This window comes from Rhinoderma darwinii, chromosome 2 (genome assembly GCF_050947455.1).
Source record: "Rhinoderma darwinii isolate aRhiDar2 chromosome 2, aRhiDar2.hap1, whole genome shotgun sequence".
NCBI classification, from domain to species: Eukaryota; Metazoa; Chordata; class Amphibia; order Anura; family Rhinodermatidae; genus Rhinoderma; species Rhinoderma darwinii.
The window spans coordinates 178,401,170-178,416,275 of record NC_134688.1 but is presented as its reverse complement, the minus strand read 5'-3'; the positions used below and the strand labels follow the sequence as shown (position 1 = coordinate 178,416,275).

Genomic DNA, 15,106 nt, shown 5'->3' with positions numbered 1-15,106 from the left:
AACTGGCCCCTGCAAAAATAGCCTTTTGAAATTTTCTTGAAAATTTGAGAAAATTGCTGCTAAAAGTTCAAAGCCTTGTAACGTCCTAGAAAAATAAAAAAAAGGATGTTCAAAAACCGATGTCAATCTAAAGTAGACTTATGGGGGATGTTAATTAGCAACAATTTTGTGTGGTATAACTGCCTGTCTTACAAGCAGATACATTTAAATTGAGAAATATGCAAATTATTGAAACTTTTCGCTAAATTTTAGTGTTTTTTCACAATTAAAGAGGCTCTGTCACCAGATTTTGCAACCCCTATCTGCTATTGCAGCAGATAGGCGCTGCAATGTAGATTACAGGAACGTTTTTATTTTTAAAAAACTAGCATTTTTGGCCAAGTTATGACCATTTTCGTATTTATGCAAATGAGGCTTGCAAAAGTACAACTGGGCGTGTTGAAAAGTAAAAGTACAACTGGGCGTGTATTATGTGCGTACATCGGGGCGTGTTTACTACTTTTAATAGCTGGGCGTTCTGAAGAGAAGTATCATCCACTTCTCTTCAGAACGCCCAGCTTCTGGCAGTGCAGATCTGTGACGTCACTCACAGGTCCTGCATCGTGTCAGCACCAGAGGCTACAGTTGATTCTGCAGCAGCATCAGCGTTTGCAGGTAAGTAGCTACATCGACTTACCTGCAAACGCCGATGCTGCTGCAGAATCATCTGTAGCCTCTGGTGCCGACACGATGCAGGACCTGTGAGTGACGTCACAGATCTGCACTGCCAGAAGCTGGGCGTTCTGAAGAGAAGTGGATGATACTTCTCTTCAGAACGCCCAGCTATTAAAAGTAGTAAACACGCCCCGCTGTACGCACATAATACACGCCCAGTTGTACTTTTACTTTTCAACACGCCCAGTTGTACTTTTGCAAGCCTCATTTGCATAAATACGAAAATGGTCATAACTTGGCCAAAAATGCTCGTTTTTTAAAAATAAAAACGTTACTGTAATCTACATTGCAGCGCCTATCTGCTGCAATAGCAGATAGGGGTTGCAAAATCTGGTGACAGAGCCTCTTTAAATACTGAACATAACGAGCAAATTTTGCCAGTAACAAAGTCCAATGTGTCACGAGAAAATCTCAGAATCGCTTGGATAGGTGAAAGCATTCCGAAGTTATTACCACAGTGAAACATGTCAGATTTGAAAAATGAGGCTGTCAGGAAGGTCAAAAGTGGTCAAAGAGGGAAGGGGTTAATATAATGTAAACAAAATTTTTGTGTTGTCACTTTCTACTTTTAAATGTATTCATACTTTTATTTCCCTATGGGGGCTGTCATTTTTTTTTCCATCTCTGTATGTGTCGATTTACGACACATACAGAGATGGAATACAGCAGCACAACGCATAGGACACAATGAACGGCAGCTCTGTACTGCTCTCTGGCTCTGTACTGCGCAGATGCAGGTCAGAGTCACAGCAGAGAAGCTGGCTTGTTGGGAGATAGCAGGTGCCATTAGAAAGACCAGCTGAACTGCAGGTAAGGCGTGTGTCTGTCTGTCCCTCTCTCACACAGACCCCCCCCCCCGTCGCTAGTTGTATTGTCAGTGTGGACGGCGTGCGGAGCGAAGCTTGTCAGATGTAGCAGAGCCGAGTGTGTAGCAGAGCCGAGTGTGTAGCAGAGCCGAGTCTGTGTGGAAAGGAATTGTACAGGAAAGTACAATCACTCCCAAAATGGCAGCTGGACACTGCTTAGCAATTTGATGACACCTTTTCCCGGCTTGTAGGAGGGAGGGGTGAGAGTCCCTCCCACATTTACGGCAGCTGCGGGTCAGGTTGCTTTGCCTTATTCACCTTGCTGTAATTCTGGAAAGTGCTCCCTCTGGTGGCCAACATAGGAAAACATGTCAAATTATTATTTAATTTAATTAGAAAAAAAAAACAGCAAAAAACTTAAAATAGAAATAAGTAACTTACCTTAAAAAAAGGTTTAATTTGTGACATTCCCTTTAACAGATACGTTTTCATAAATTTAATAGGTGAAGTGTTCATAAATGGACTTGCAGTGCCGTTTTTAAAACCTGCATGACAATTTATGCTGCGCAATAGTTTGTTTTGTTGAGGGTTTTCACCATAGAATTTAATGTGGAGGGAAAACCCAGAACAAATGTGGAATGTTGCATTTGTACGGCAGAAATGTTGCGATTCTGCCACAAAAATTGCAATTTAAAATTTGTCTTATTGTTTCAGATTAAAGAGGATCTGTCACTAGTTTAGTAATGCCTCATCTCCTAGCTAATCTAATAGGTGCTGTCATACTGATAATGCTAGTGAAGTGTCCCAAAAAAATTTGGATTAAAAAAAAAAAAAAAGTTGTTTTTTTTCTAAATATGTAAATGAGTCTTTATTAGACAACTGGGAGGTAACACCAGCGATTCTCCTGAGGTGGAGCCTCCTCACAACCCCTGACGCTGTCCTATCAGCATGAAGCTGCTTCACACACATGGCGAAACTGAAGCTGGAGGATCACTACAAAACCGCCATATCTCGGTCTGTGGACCACCTAGAGCAGTCGACTGCGCGATTGATCCTGTCAAAACAACGGAACCCTCTCACAATGGTGAAATCTATGGTGATGCAAACGGAAATTTGCATGCTACTTTGCTTCCGTAACTGCCATTTACTGCTATGGGAGTTACGTTAACAGCATAAATCAGCGAGTTACGCGGTTTCCGTAACTCCTGACCATGTAAATCAGGAAGTGGCGGAGGCAGCGTGAGCACAAAAAGCTGGAACGGGGTTTAGGGGGCCCCGTTCTAGAGATAGGCGCGGGTCCCAGAGGTGGGACCCGCATCTGACATTTAGTGGATGTGTCAAATGTCCTTCAAGGACTACACTTTTTTTTTCCATCATTACATTTTTTTTACAATCCCTTTCAAGGCCAAGGCTTTCAGGTATCAGAATGCCCACAGCGAAATGTCACCTTTTGGAATGAAACATTCTTATGCCACATGTGCATAACGTATACTATGTGCGGATTTGCAGCACTGAGTTACCAAAATTGCAAATTTCCTTTTGTAATGTAATGTTATTAGTTTAACCAAATATTACCCAAAATAATTCCCGCTCTCTCCCATGTATAACTATACCGAAAAGTATACTTTGTTCCAGTGTGTAATAATGATGGTGTAGGCTGCAGAGGTCTACATTTTTTTTTTTGGTAGCGCTCCTTCTGGCTTTAGGTGTTATACGGGAGGATCTGTAAATGGGCACAAAGCACTAGTGTGCAGAACATTTTTTTTATGCAGTAGGCGTAAAAGCAGATAGGTGCAGGTCTAGGAAGAAAACCACTGCCGTTCATGTAAAACATGGCCACAGAGTACGGTTGGTGGTGCGGTTGAACGGGCGGTGGGGGGGTATTTTTTTCCCCTTGTGCTTGAGGAAGATTCAAGCCAAAATCAGATGAATGCTTGGATATTGTTCACCTGACAGCACGGCTGCCTCCTGAGCTCATTGGTAAGTGTATCACAAAACAAAAAGACAGGAGTAGTAAGTAACTTCTGTTCTTGGAGAGGCTGGTAGTCACTGACACAACTAGCTCTCAACCTGCTGCAGAAATCGGTTGGGCAGTCGCTAACTGCATGACGTTTATATATGTCCTTGCAGAATTAAAGGCTATTTACACTTGATTGTTTATTAGTGTGATTGGTGCAACTTTGTAATGCCATTTAATTAAAAATTATTTTTGCTTTTTGAGAGAGCAGCTGTATCGTGCGCTGAAACCTGTATCAGTCAAGTCAGTGGCACCGACTTGTTCAGTGACAGCGAGTCCTGCATGTGTGACACGCAGGATCCAACTGCTATTGAGCACATCTGAGACACGAAGGACCCGCTCTCACTGAACAAGTGAAAGACGCTGACGCTACAGATTCAGGTCTCACCGCAAGCTACAGCTGCTCTGTATACAGGATACAAAGTAGCTGTATCTCAAAAAGTTAAAAATATTTCATAAAATGTAAATACAAAGTTATACCAATCACATTGATACATATTTTTATGAATTAAAAAAATACAAAAACAAAAATTACATTTTCAAGGTGTACACAGCCTTTAATGGGTGACTGGCAGTCGAAGATACTTCTGACATGTCAGTGACATATCAGTAGTGGTATGGGTCCGGAGATTCTCCCCGAGCCCAGAATGAAGGGAATGCGTTCAGCTGTGCCTCTTCACCTGTGATCGGCTTTGCTTGGCTCTCCTCAGACACGAGCAGTGTATGGACTCACCAGAAGACTTTCCATGGAGTAATCAGAACATTAAAAATCGATTTTCATAGTACTCTTTGGAGGAAAAAAAGTAGATGCTTTTTTAAATCATTCAGAAATCCCATCAAGTATCTACAAAGCTTAAAAAAAAAAAAAAAAAAAAAAGGACGGCTAGCGACTCAATACTCAATGCATTTCTAAGCGATTTTTTTGTATTGAACGATAAAGTCTAGTTGTAGCGGTTTTGCAAAAAATGCAGCAGAAAATGCAAATAGACCTTTGATGAGGGTTGTCAGCCACTAGAATTTCTCACATTCAGGGTGAATGTGCACCAGTGAGTGTCTTACATCAGTGCAAGTAAAGAGGAGATTTGGGTTGATATGCTCTAAACGCCTCTTAATGCATTTGCCACATTTTGAACTGTCCGTCATAGATGTGCACCAAAACTTACCACCTTTTAAACAATTTTTCTTAAATATCAACGAAACGGTGTCTACAAAAAATGGTGAGGGATCGAAACATGGTATATTAGAAAGTTGCAGATCGTTGTTTGTACAATGATTAGGTATTGTTCGCATGAAACTCCATTTAACATATACTGTACTTACAAAAGGAGTTATCCACTTCTCTAGCAAGGCGTTTTAAAAAAAAGAAAAAAATTGAAGTATATTTGGGAGATCTCCCAAAAAGTGGCAGACATGCAGCTGCCCAGGGATCCCCAAGGTTCCAGACAGTAAGACTCGGTTGCTGAAACTAACTTAGCAAGGGACTGGAGCCTTGAAAGGAATATCTGGATGCTTACAAACGCCTGAAGGGGCATGCCCTAATCCCAAAGTGGGCAGATGTTACCGAACTCCAGGGGGGCGGGGGTCTTTAATGCAGCCTTTAGGAATCCTAACAGGGCTTAGCAACTACAAAAAAAAAAAAAAATTAAAAATACCTGGTAATTGTGATTGACGTGTATGGCAAGTGGTCAGTATTCAGCATGTGGTGTGTCGTGTGTTTTGATCCAACGTGAATGCGTGAATGACGCTAGTGCATGAATGGTACATTTCCAGAATTGGTGCGCGTGTCCAGCACGTCGGAGGGGTTCCCCATGGAAAATAAATTTGGTTGCCATTTTTAAAATACATTTGTTTATTTGTTCGTTACTTGTGAAAATAAAATGGAAACCAAAATATTGATTGATAAGGACAACACTTGTTTCAATACTTTGGGGCGGTTTCAGAAAAAAAAAATTAAAATTAAAAAATAAAATCTTGTCTGGAATCCAAGCGAGGCATCTATGCTTGTCTATAGACAGAGGTGGTATGTATATTACTTCATACGGTTTCTTCCTGCAGCGGTGTGTAAATTTGGAGATCATTGCACACATCTTGCACTGCGGTCATCTTCACAGACCTTTATGTCTGTATCTTACATAGCTGTAAAAGGAACACTGGAAGTTGTAAGATGATGCAGGCTACGCAGTTCTGAGAGCAGAGCTGTCACTCAATGCAGTGTCACCCACATTGTAAACAGTGTTGACAACACAACTATGGTCAGCACCAAAAAGGGCACAGCTCATAATGCCATAAACAAATAGTACAGGAAAAAAAAAAAAGTTTTATCCCGGATTAGCAAACAAGTTAAACGAATTCTGAGTTTATATGAGGAGGGTGCACTTGTTCTAATTACTAGCACAGTATGAACATGTCCGGTCATCGCAGCTACTAACCTGTAACATATGGTTCTAGAGCCTTTGGTACCAAGCTCCTGGCAGTTTTTAGATCTTCTGCTGAACAGCTACCAGATTCCAACCCACATGCCATTCCCATTCTTTTTAGTACTTCTATATCATCATGTATTTCAAATGTGTTGTCAAACTTAAAAAGATATTCAAATCTGAAAAAATAAATAAATGAACATACAAATAAGAAATCATTAAAAAAAACCTGTAGAATAAATGTAAGAAGTTAAAAATCTTGTCTGGACTTTCACACCCCAGGCTGCCAGCTTTATTGCCTTCTACAGATGGATGACTGGTTTGACTATTAACCAGTCATGTTTTAAAGGGAACCTGTCACCAGCATTTCACCTATTAAACCAGCAATACCTGGGGGTAGTGGGTGAAAAATCATTTCTATATAACCTATAATTATCTTCTTAGTCGGCTCTGTAGCTTTAGTATTCAGTTTTTTAGTGTTCCTGTGCCGTATGCTAATGAGCATAAAAGAGTCAAATCTTCATTTGAAAAGTCATATCTTCATTCCTCAAGTCTTTGAGTTTACCCCGCCTCCTTACTTTTGATTGATAGCTCCTCGCCTTCCCCCAGCACACAACATTCTGTGCTTGTGCATTGATGTCCTATTCTGGGGTGTGCGCACAAAGGGACACCGGATTATTGCGATAAAAAGGCGCAAAATGTTTGCAGACCGTTATTTACAGTCAGAAGAAAAGTTTAGGAGAGGGGATAACCGCAATGAACTTTTTATAGTAGCGGCCAGTGAGCGATAAGTAAAGTTCAATGGTGAAATGCTGGTGACAGGTTCCCTTTAAAGAGACTGTCACCACTATCTCCTATATAATATGATCGGCGCTGTAATGTGGATTACAGCAGTGGTTTTTATTTTGAAAAACGATTATTTTGACCAAGTTATGACCTATTTTAGATTTATGCTAATTACTTTCTTAATAGACAACTGGGCGTGTTTTTACTTTTTGACCGTGTGGGCGTTGTGGAGAGAAGTGTATGACGCTGACCAATCAGTGTCACACACTTCTCTCCATTCATGTACTCCGACATCGTGATCTTGCGAGATCAAGATGTGCTGTCACTTACTCACACAGCACATCGAGATCACGCTTGCTGTCATTAAGTCCCACACAAACGTTAACGAAGTGTCGGGATTGTTAATAGACATCGCGTCCTGGCTGGAAGCGAGGTCTATTCACTCTCAAGACACTTCAGTAACGTTAATGTGTGAGTAAGTGACAGACATTGTGATCTTGCGACACACACATACACATGTTTGTCACCTTAGCGGTCCAAAAAAGTGAAATAAAGTGATCAGAAAGTCACATACACCCCCCAAAACAGTATCTGTGAAAACGATGCAACTTTTTATTTAATTTTTTTGGTGGGAGATGAAGTGACCAAAAAACAGCGATTGACTGTTTACATTTTTTTGGCCGTTCATCATGCGGACTAAATGATATACTGTAATATTTAACTTTTACGGACGCGTCGATACCAGTTATGTTAATTTTTTTTTTTCTTTACATTGTACTTGAGGGAACATGGGAAAAGGTTTTAACTTCAATTTAAAAAAATAAAATTAAAAAAAAAAATCAGCACTTATTACTGCTTTTTACATTTTGTTTTATTTGTCCCCCTAGGGGACTTGAATCAGTGATCACTGGATCGAATGCATGATAACGTATTGCAGTAGATCATGATATGGACACTCTCCTATGAAGCCCTGCCGGAGCCAGGGCTCCATAGGAATACAAAGATGGCAGACTTGAGGCCCTTCAGGGGCACCAGGCTGCCATGCCAATCAACGACACCCCACAATCGCCTCACGGGGGGTGGGGGATCGCTTGCGTTGCAATGTTACAGGGGGCCGCCTGTTTATAGTTATGTAAATGCAATGGCCACTATGCTATTGACGTCAGCATTTTATGGGTTAAACGAGCAGGAACGCGCTCGTTACCCTGACATGTCGGCTGTAAATGCAGACATGCTCGTCCTATGGAGGTCCAAGACATTTTTGTTTCACTCCCCAGCTTCCAAAAGGTGTAACTTATTTTATTTTTACGTCAATGGAGTGGTGTGAGAGCTTATATTTTGCGGGAGGAGTTGGTTTTTATTGGGACTATTTAAGTGCACCCTTGGAGCACCCTCTTCCCCTTCTTGTATCTTTTTTTCAGATTCTCAAAGATCCTTAAAAGGGATTGTCCACATTCTGACAACGGATGACCTATCCACCGGATAGGTCATCAGTATGTCATCGGTGCGGGTCGGACACCCGGACTCCGCACCACCGATAAGCTGCTCCGGTGGCCTGCAGGCACCGGATGTTATGGCACGTAATGCTATGTACGGAGCCCGCAAGCTGTTGGCTCCGTACGTAGCATAACGGCCGTGCTGCAGAACTGCAGGTCTGCTCCTATTCACTTGAATAGCAGAGCTGCAGTACTGCTGCGAAGCCGCTATTCCGTGGCCGGAGCGAACGGCTTCCGGCTTGTACTTCCGGTGCACAGAGGCACTGGACCAGCTGATCTGTGCGGGGCCCGGGTGTCAGACCCCCACAGATGATGAACTGATGACTAATCCGGTGGATAGGTCATCAGTTGTCAGAAGCTGGAAAACCCTTTTAATTTCAAGTTGCTACCTCTTATGCAATGTAGTTACTCTGAATGTATTCTAGACATTGCCATAATATCAGTTACAAATTTCTCAATGTATGATGTTCCCGTTGCAAATTGCATTGTTGTTTTTTTGCTTGTATCTTGTCCAATATTTGTGGACGATTGTTACATTCCTTGTTCTGAAAAATTCAATAAAAATCAGGGAAAACTAAAATATCAATGTACTGGAAAACGGAAAAATAAATTCCTAGTGAGGTTCGAATTGGAAAAAAAACGTATTCCTCCATTGTTTTTTGGGTTTCGTTTTTACGGCTATCACTGTGCGGTAAAAAAAAAGTCAACTTATTATTCTGCTTGTCAATACAATTACGGTGATCCCAAATTTGTATAGGTATTTTTCTTTGTAAAAGTAGAAAAACAATAAAAAAAAACGATTTAAAAAAATAAAATAAAAATAAGATAAAAGGTTTTGTGTAACCATAACTTATTTTTGTTGGACGAGCTGTAGTTTTAGATCTACCATTTTTTGATCGCTTAATTTTTATTTATTTTTTTGAGAGCCAAGTTGATGAACACCACAGCTTTTCTGGCGGTTTAATTTTTTATGGTATTCATTGGGTGGGTGAAATAATGTTATAATAGTTCAGACTTAAACGGACGTAGCGACACAACAAATTTTGTTTATTTTTTTACATTAGAGGAAAACTGGGCAAAGATTTATTTTTTTTTTTTTACTTAATTTTATTTTTTGTACACTACTAAAAACTATTTAACATTTTAGTCCCCCTTAAGGGAATTTGAACCAGCGATCGTATTGCTGTAAATAGTCATTTTTACCATCTCCCGTTAAGCCCAGCCAGAGGCATGACCGAATAGATTGCTTGTCAGTTTTACACTGACAGTATACCAAAGTATTATAGCCTATATATACCAAACGCATATCTGCTTGTCCATAGGACTCTTTCAGCACCCTGAACAGTGAGTACCATGCGCGTCGCTCTGAAACGGAAACACGGAAGTGTACACGGAGTACACGCGGGAACCATACTGATCCAATCATGAACACACGGATCCGTGAAAACGGCAGTGAAAGCGGTGATGGAAGTGTGCATGAGGCGAAGGACATGCCTCTGGCATGTCCTAATAGGCATATGCCCTGGGCAGACCTGGGGGCTTTTATCAGGCCCCCGGCTGCAATGGCACCCCATCAGAGGCCCACGATTGAATTTGTGGGACGCCGATGGGTGAGAGAGGGAGCTCCCTCCCTCTGTAAACGATTTAAATGTTGCAGTCGCTATTGACCGCGGCATTTAACGGGTTAAACTGCAGCGATCGAAGTAAAACAGACAGCCGAGCCACGGCCTGCGCGGGACACCCATGCAGGACTTAGACTGTGCAGTCGCCGTGAAAAGGCGTATTGGTGGTCACTAAGGGGTTAAAGGTTTTGTTATGGCTGGACAATCAATCGAAAACAGATCAAAATTCAGCACAATTAACCGCTTTGTTTGTTTTTTTTCAATTATCCCCCCCATCCCCGTATCAACTCTATCTGCGTCCTCAGGACGCAGATACATTTGAATCCAGTGGTGGAGCAGGGAGCCGTAAGGTCCCTGCCCTACCATTCACTAAGTATCGTCGGATGCTCACAGGCATACTTTGTGGAGTGCGGTTATAGGGGCATTATACTGTGTGGAGGGCAGTATTTTATGCAGAGGAAGCTATAAGGGAATTATAATGTGGGGGGGCATCATATTGTGTGGAGAACAGTTATGGGGGGCATTGTACTGTGGGGAGGGCAGCTATAGGGACATTCTACTTTGAAAGGCTGTTATAGGGGCATTATACTGTGTGTGGGCAGCTATGGGGCATTATACTGTGTGGGAAGCACTATGGGGGCAATATACTGTGTGGGGGCAGTATATTATATACAGTAGTATACAGCAGGCTCAGGGAAAAAAAATGATGAATTCAATGGCATAGCATGAAAAGATGGGTGTGGCCTAAATAAATCGCTCATTAATCGTAATAGAGGTTACATGTTCAATTAATCAGGATTTTAATTTAGGTCAGAATCCCAAAGCCCTAGGTGGTTTTAAATAGGTTCTTTTGTCTTACTTTCTCAGTAGCCTGGAAAGTTCCCCTTTCCATGCATTTAGAATCTCAGTAAGGGTACCTACAGAGGTGGCAGATTTTTTTGTGGATATTTTTCGCCAGCAAATCCACAGTAAAATATGTATGCGTTAGGTTTGGATTTTGTTGCGGATTTCACCCCATCTACATTTAAAGAGTCTGTCACCAGATTCTCAAATCCCTATCTCCTATTGCATGTGATCGGCGCTGCAATGTAGAGAACAGTAAAGTTTTTTGTTTTTTTTAAAACGATCATTTTTGGCCAAGTTAAGAGCAATTTTATATTTATGCAAATGAGCCTTTCTAATGGACAACTGGGTGTGTATTGTGTTTGTAACATCTGGGCGTGTTTACTTGTTTTACTAGCTGGGCGTTGTGAATAGAAGTGTTTGTCAGCATCATATGTCAGCATCATACACTTCTATTCACAACGCCCAGCTAGTAAAACAAGTAAACACGCCCAGATGTTACAAACACAATACACGCCCAGTTGGAAAGAGAAAACACGCTCCAAGTTGTCCATTAGAAAGGCTCATTTGCATAAATATAAAATTGCTCATAACTTGGCCAAAAATTATCGTTTAAAAAAAAAACAAAAAAAAAAAACACGTTACTGTTCTCTACATTGCAGCGCCGATCACATGCAATAGGAGATAGGGATTTGAGAATCTGGTGACAGAGCCTCTTTAAAAGGGTGAAATTTCTGTTCAAATCGTATCCACGTCTGTTAAAGTAACTTTTAGAATGTTATGGTGACCGGTCAGAAGTTTTGTTCGGCGGGGGTCCGAGCACGGAGACACCCACCGATAGCTAAAACGAAGCAGCAGAAGCGCTCGGGTGAGCACTGTGCGGCACAGCACTCACCTGAGCGCTTCTGCCACTTCGTTTTCGCAATCGGTGGGGGTCTCCATGCTCTGCCCCCTACCGATCAAAGCTTCTAACATGTTACTATGGCGTCAAGTTTTTAAAAAAAAATAGTTTAGTTACCCTTTAATGTAATCCGCTGCAGGAATTTGAGCGCAGCATGTCCACCCCGTGTGGAAGAGGCCTAAGGGCCTGTTCACTTCACAGATACCCTTCCGTTGAGGTGTCCGTCGGGTTAACCCCTCAACGGAAAGGCAAACAGAAACCTAAACTTCCGTATCCCTCACCATTGAACTCAATGGTGACGGAAGCCTAGCTAATGGTTTCAGTCTGTCACCGTTGTTCTGGACGGAACCAAATAGCACAGTCGACTGCGCTATGGATTCCGTCAAAATGACGAAACCCTGTCACAACGGTGACAGACAAACCATTAGATAGGCTTCTGTCACCATTGAGTTCAATGGTGAGGGAAACAGCAGCTGAGGTTTCAGTTTGCCTTTCTGCTGAGGGGTTAACCCAACGGCAACCAACGCAACCAGTCAGCGGAAAGTGACGGTGATGTGAACATAGCCTTACTCTTCAGAAAGCTCCTGTGTTCTCATTCACTTGTAAATTTAGGCTTCCTTCAATTTACATACACAATGCTGAGAGAGTTATTTAATTTTCTATATACTTACTTGTCATTAGAAATGCTACAATCAATCACAGTCTTCTTGCTGGTGTTTACTATGATGAAAGGTAAATGTATGACAGAATTGGCAGGAGGAGATCTATTTACTTGCTGCTCTGCATGACGATTTCTTTGAACTAGGTTTTTAAAAGCAATTTGCTGAAATACAAACAGAACACGGGCATTCACTAAATGCACACAAGCATTTATAGATTTATTTTTATCACAACTTTCATGCATATTCTCCGTTTCAATAAAGAAAAAAAAAGAAAAAACTTGGAAGTGTTACAATAGTCCAGTTTCATATTCTAAGACCTAACCGATTGCGAGAAGTTTTTTGTTTTTTTTAACTGGATGTTTGTGGATGAAATAGAATAGTAGACTATTTTATTCTATCAAGCAAAAAACGGTATCCTCCAATATAGATCACCAGCCGAGGCCAAAGGACTATTGACCTCGGTCGGTATAATGGGAGTGTATGGCGTATGTATGGCGTATGTATGGCGTATGTATGGCGTATGTATGGCGTATGTATGGCGTATGTATGGCGTATGTATGGCGTATGTATGGCGTATGTATGGCGTATGTATGGCGTATGTATGGCGTATGTATGGCGTATGTATGGCGTATGTATGGCGTATGTATGGCGTATGTATGGCGTATGTATGGCGTATGTATGGCGTATGTATGGCGTATGCGCCGGGAGCTTTCCAGATGCATACCTCAAACATACAGGGAAAACACATGGTGTTAAGTCAAATGTCAAAGTGGCTGTACCTAACCCGATGCAAAACAGCTCTGTATATGATAGAATACAATATGAAATAACAAAATCAAAACAAAAACAGCAAAGTAAAGAATCTGAAAAGTTACTCAACTTTTTATTTACATTTTAACTGAACATTTACAACGTACACTATATGGACAAATGTTGACAGCTCTTAAGCTTTGAATTCAGGTGTTTCATTCAGTCCCATTGCCACAGGTGTATAAAATCCAGCACCTAGCCATGCAGTCGCCTTTACGAACATCTGAAAAAAATTGGTCGGTCTAAAGAGCTCACTGAATTAAAGTGATGTTATATAATAGGATGCCACCATTGCAACAAGTCCGTTTGTGAAACTTCTTCCCTCCGAGATATTACACTATCAACTGTGAGTGCCATTACAAAGTGGAAGAATTTAGGAACCACAGCAACTTAGCCACAAAGTGGCAGACCACGTAGTTACTCATTTTAAAAAAAAACTTCCAATTTTAGACGTCTTTTTTAAATGATTTCCTCTAACAATTTGGAAGGTGGTTAGTAATAAGAGGACTTTTGTACTCGCTGTAAAATCTCTCCTAGTCTTTATGGGGGAGGGGGCACACAGGAACCATAGGTATAGGCTGCGGCTAAGAGCAAAATTGCCTCCTCAGACGCAGGTAATACCCAGACTACAGAGTGAGAATCATTTTGTACCCCAGCAGTAGGAGAATCAAAATTACCGATGTGAACCAGAAAACAAGGTAACGCTATCAACAAAAAGAGCAAAACTAAAAGCAGAAAAAATGGAAGAAAGCTGTATCCCTTAACCCCTTGCGTACCTTCGATGTAATAGTACGTCGCTGGCCGCTTATTCCAGCGTACCTTCGACGTACTATTACGGCGCAGGAATAAACTGTCACTATGTGAAATCACATAGTGACAGAACAGCGGCGGCAGCTGTCATTGACAGCTAACCGTCTCTGCTACCGGCCTGGGGACCAATTAGCAGTCCCCAATGCCGGCGATTGCTGTGATTGGTCAGTCTCTGAAGACTGACCAATCACAGCCGTCTGACGTTTTCTGCAGGAGAAAGCTCCTGTCACTTTCTCTGATCTCCTCACTTCTGTGAGATACGTGAGGAGATCAGAGAAAGCGGTGTAAAAAAAACAAACACTATTTTTATTAACCCCTTCCCGAAAATGGGCGTATAGTAACGCCCTGAGGATGAAGCGGGCACAGGAGCTGTGCTCGCTCCATCTTCATCGGATGTCGGCTGTAATATACAGCCGACATCCCACTGCAACTACAGCGATCACTGTCCTCTCCGATCGCTGTAGTTTAACCCCTTAAATGTCGCTGTCAATAGCGACAGCGGCATTTAAGTGATTGATACAGAGGGAGGGGGCCCCCCCCCCCCCCGCGAAAAATCGCAGGGTTCTGATGGTTGCAATGGCAACCAGGAAGCCTAGCAACGGCTTCCTGGTTGCCAGGTACGGGAGCCTATTAGGTCCTGCCCAAGGCAGGACGTAATAGGCTCAACTGTCAGTTGTAAAGTGACATTTACAATACAATGCACTACATCAGTACATACAGAAGTAGTGCAGTGTATTGTGCAGGGGATCAGAAGATCAGATCTTCCAGTCCCCTAGTATGTGTAAAATAAAAAGTGAAAAAAAAGTAAAAAAAAAGTTTTAGATAAATAAATAAATACAAGTTTTACGTAATAAAAACAATAATTGCCTTGGTTTCCCTGATCAAGCCCTTTATAATTAGAAAAAAAATGAAAAAAAAGACAAAAACTAGACATAATAGGTATCGCCGCGTTCGTATCGGCCTGACCTAAAAAATATCATATTATTTATCCCGCACGGTGAACACCGTAAAAAAAATACCATAAAAAACAATGGCAGAATTTCCTTTTTTGGTCACGTTGTTTCCAAAAAAATGGAATAAAAAGTGATCAAAAAGTCGCGCGTAGCCAAACATGGTACCAATAAAAACGACAGTGTGTCACGCAAAAAATGTATGTACTCCGCACAGATTACATATGCCCCCACATTATAAACTGAAACACCAGTAAAACACTAAACAAAAC

General features: G+C 41.5%; 1 protein-coding gene across 8 annotated transcripts in view; it reads right to left on the bottom strand.

Moving 5' to 3' along the window:
• The window catches only part of TFDP1 (transcription factor Dp-1), a 102,568-nt gene that overhangs the window by 25,907 nt on the left and 61,555 nt on the right, over positions 1–15,106 (bottom strand). For 7 of the 8 annotated variants that reach the window (XM_075852545.1, XM_075852546.1, XM_075852547.1 and 4 more), the window contains 2 exons: positions 12,274–12,425; positions 5,967–6,133 (listed from right to left, as the gene is read on the bottom strand). In XM_075852545.1, the coding sequence (XP_075708660.1) occupies positions 5,967–6,133; positions 12,274–12,425 (319 nt within the window). Of the gene's footprint in view, positions 1–5,423; positions 5,674–5,966; positions 6,134–12,273; positions 12,426–15,106 lie in introns of those variants that run through there. The other variant, XM_075852553.1, reaches the window with a different exon arrangement.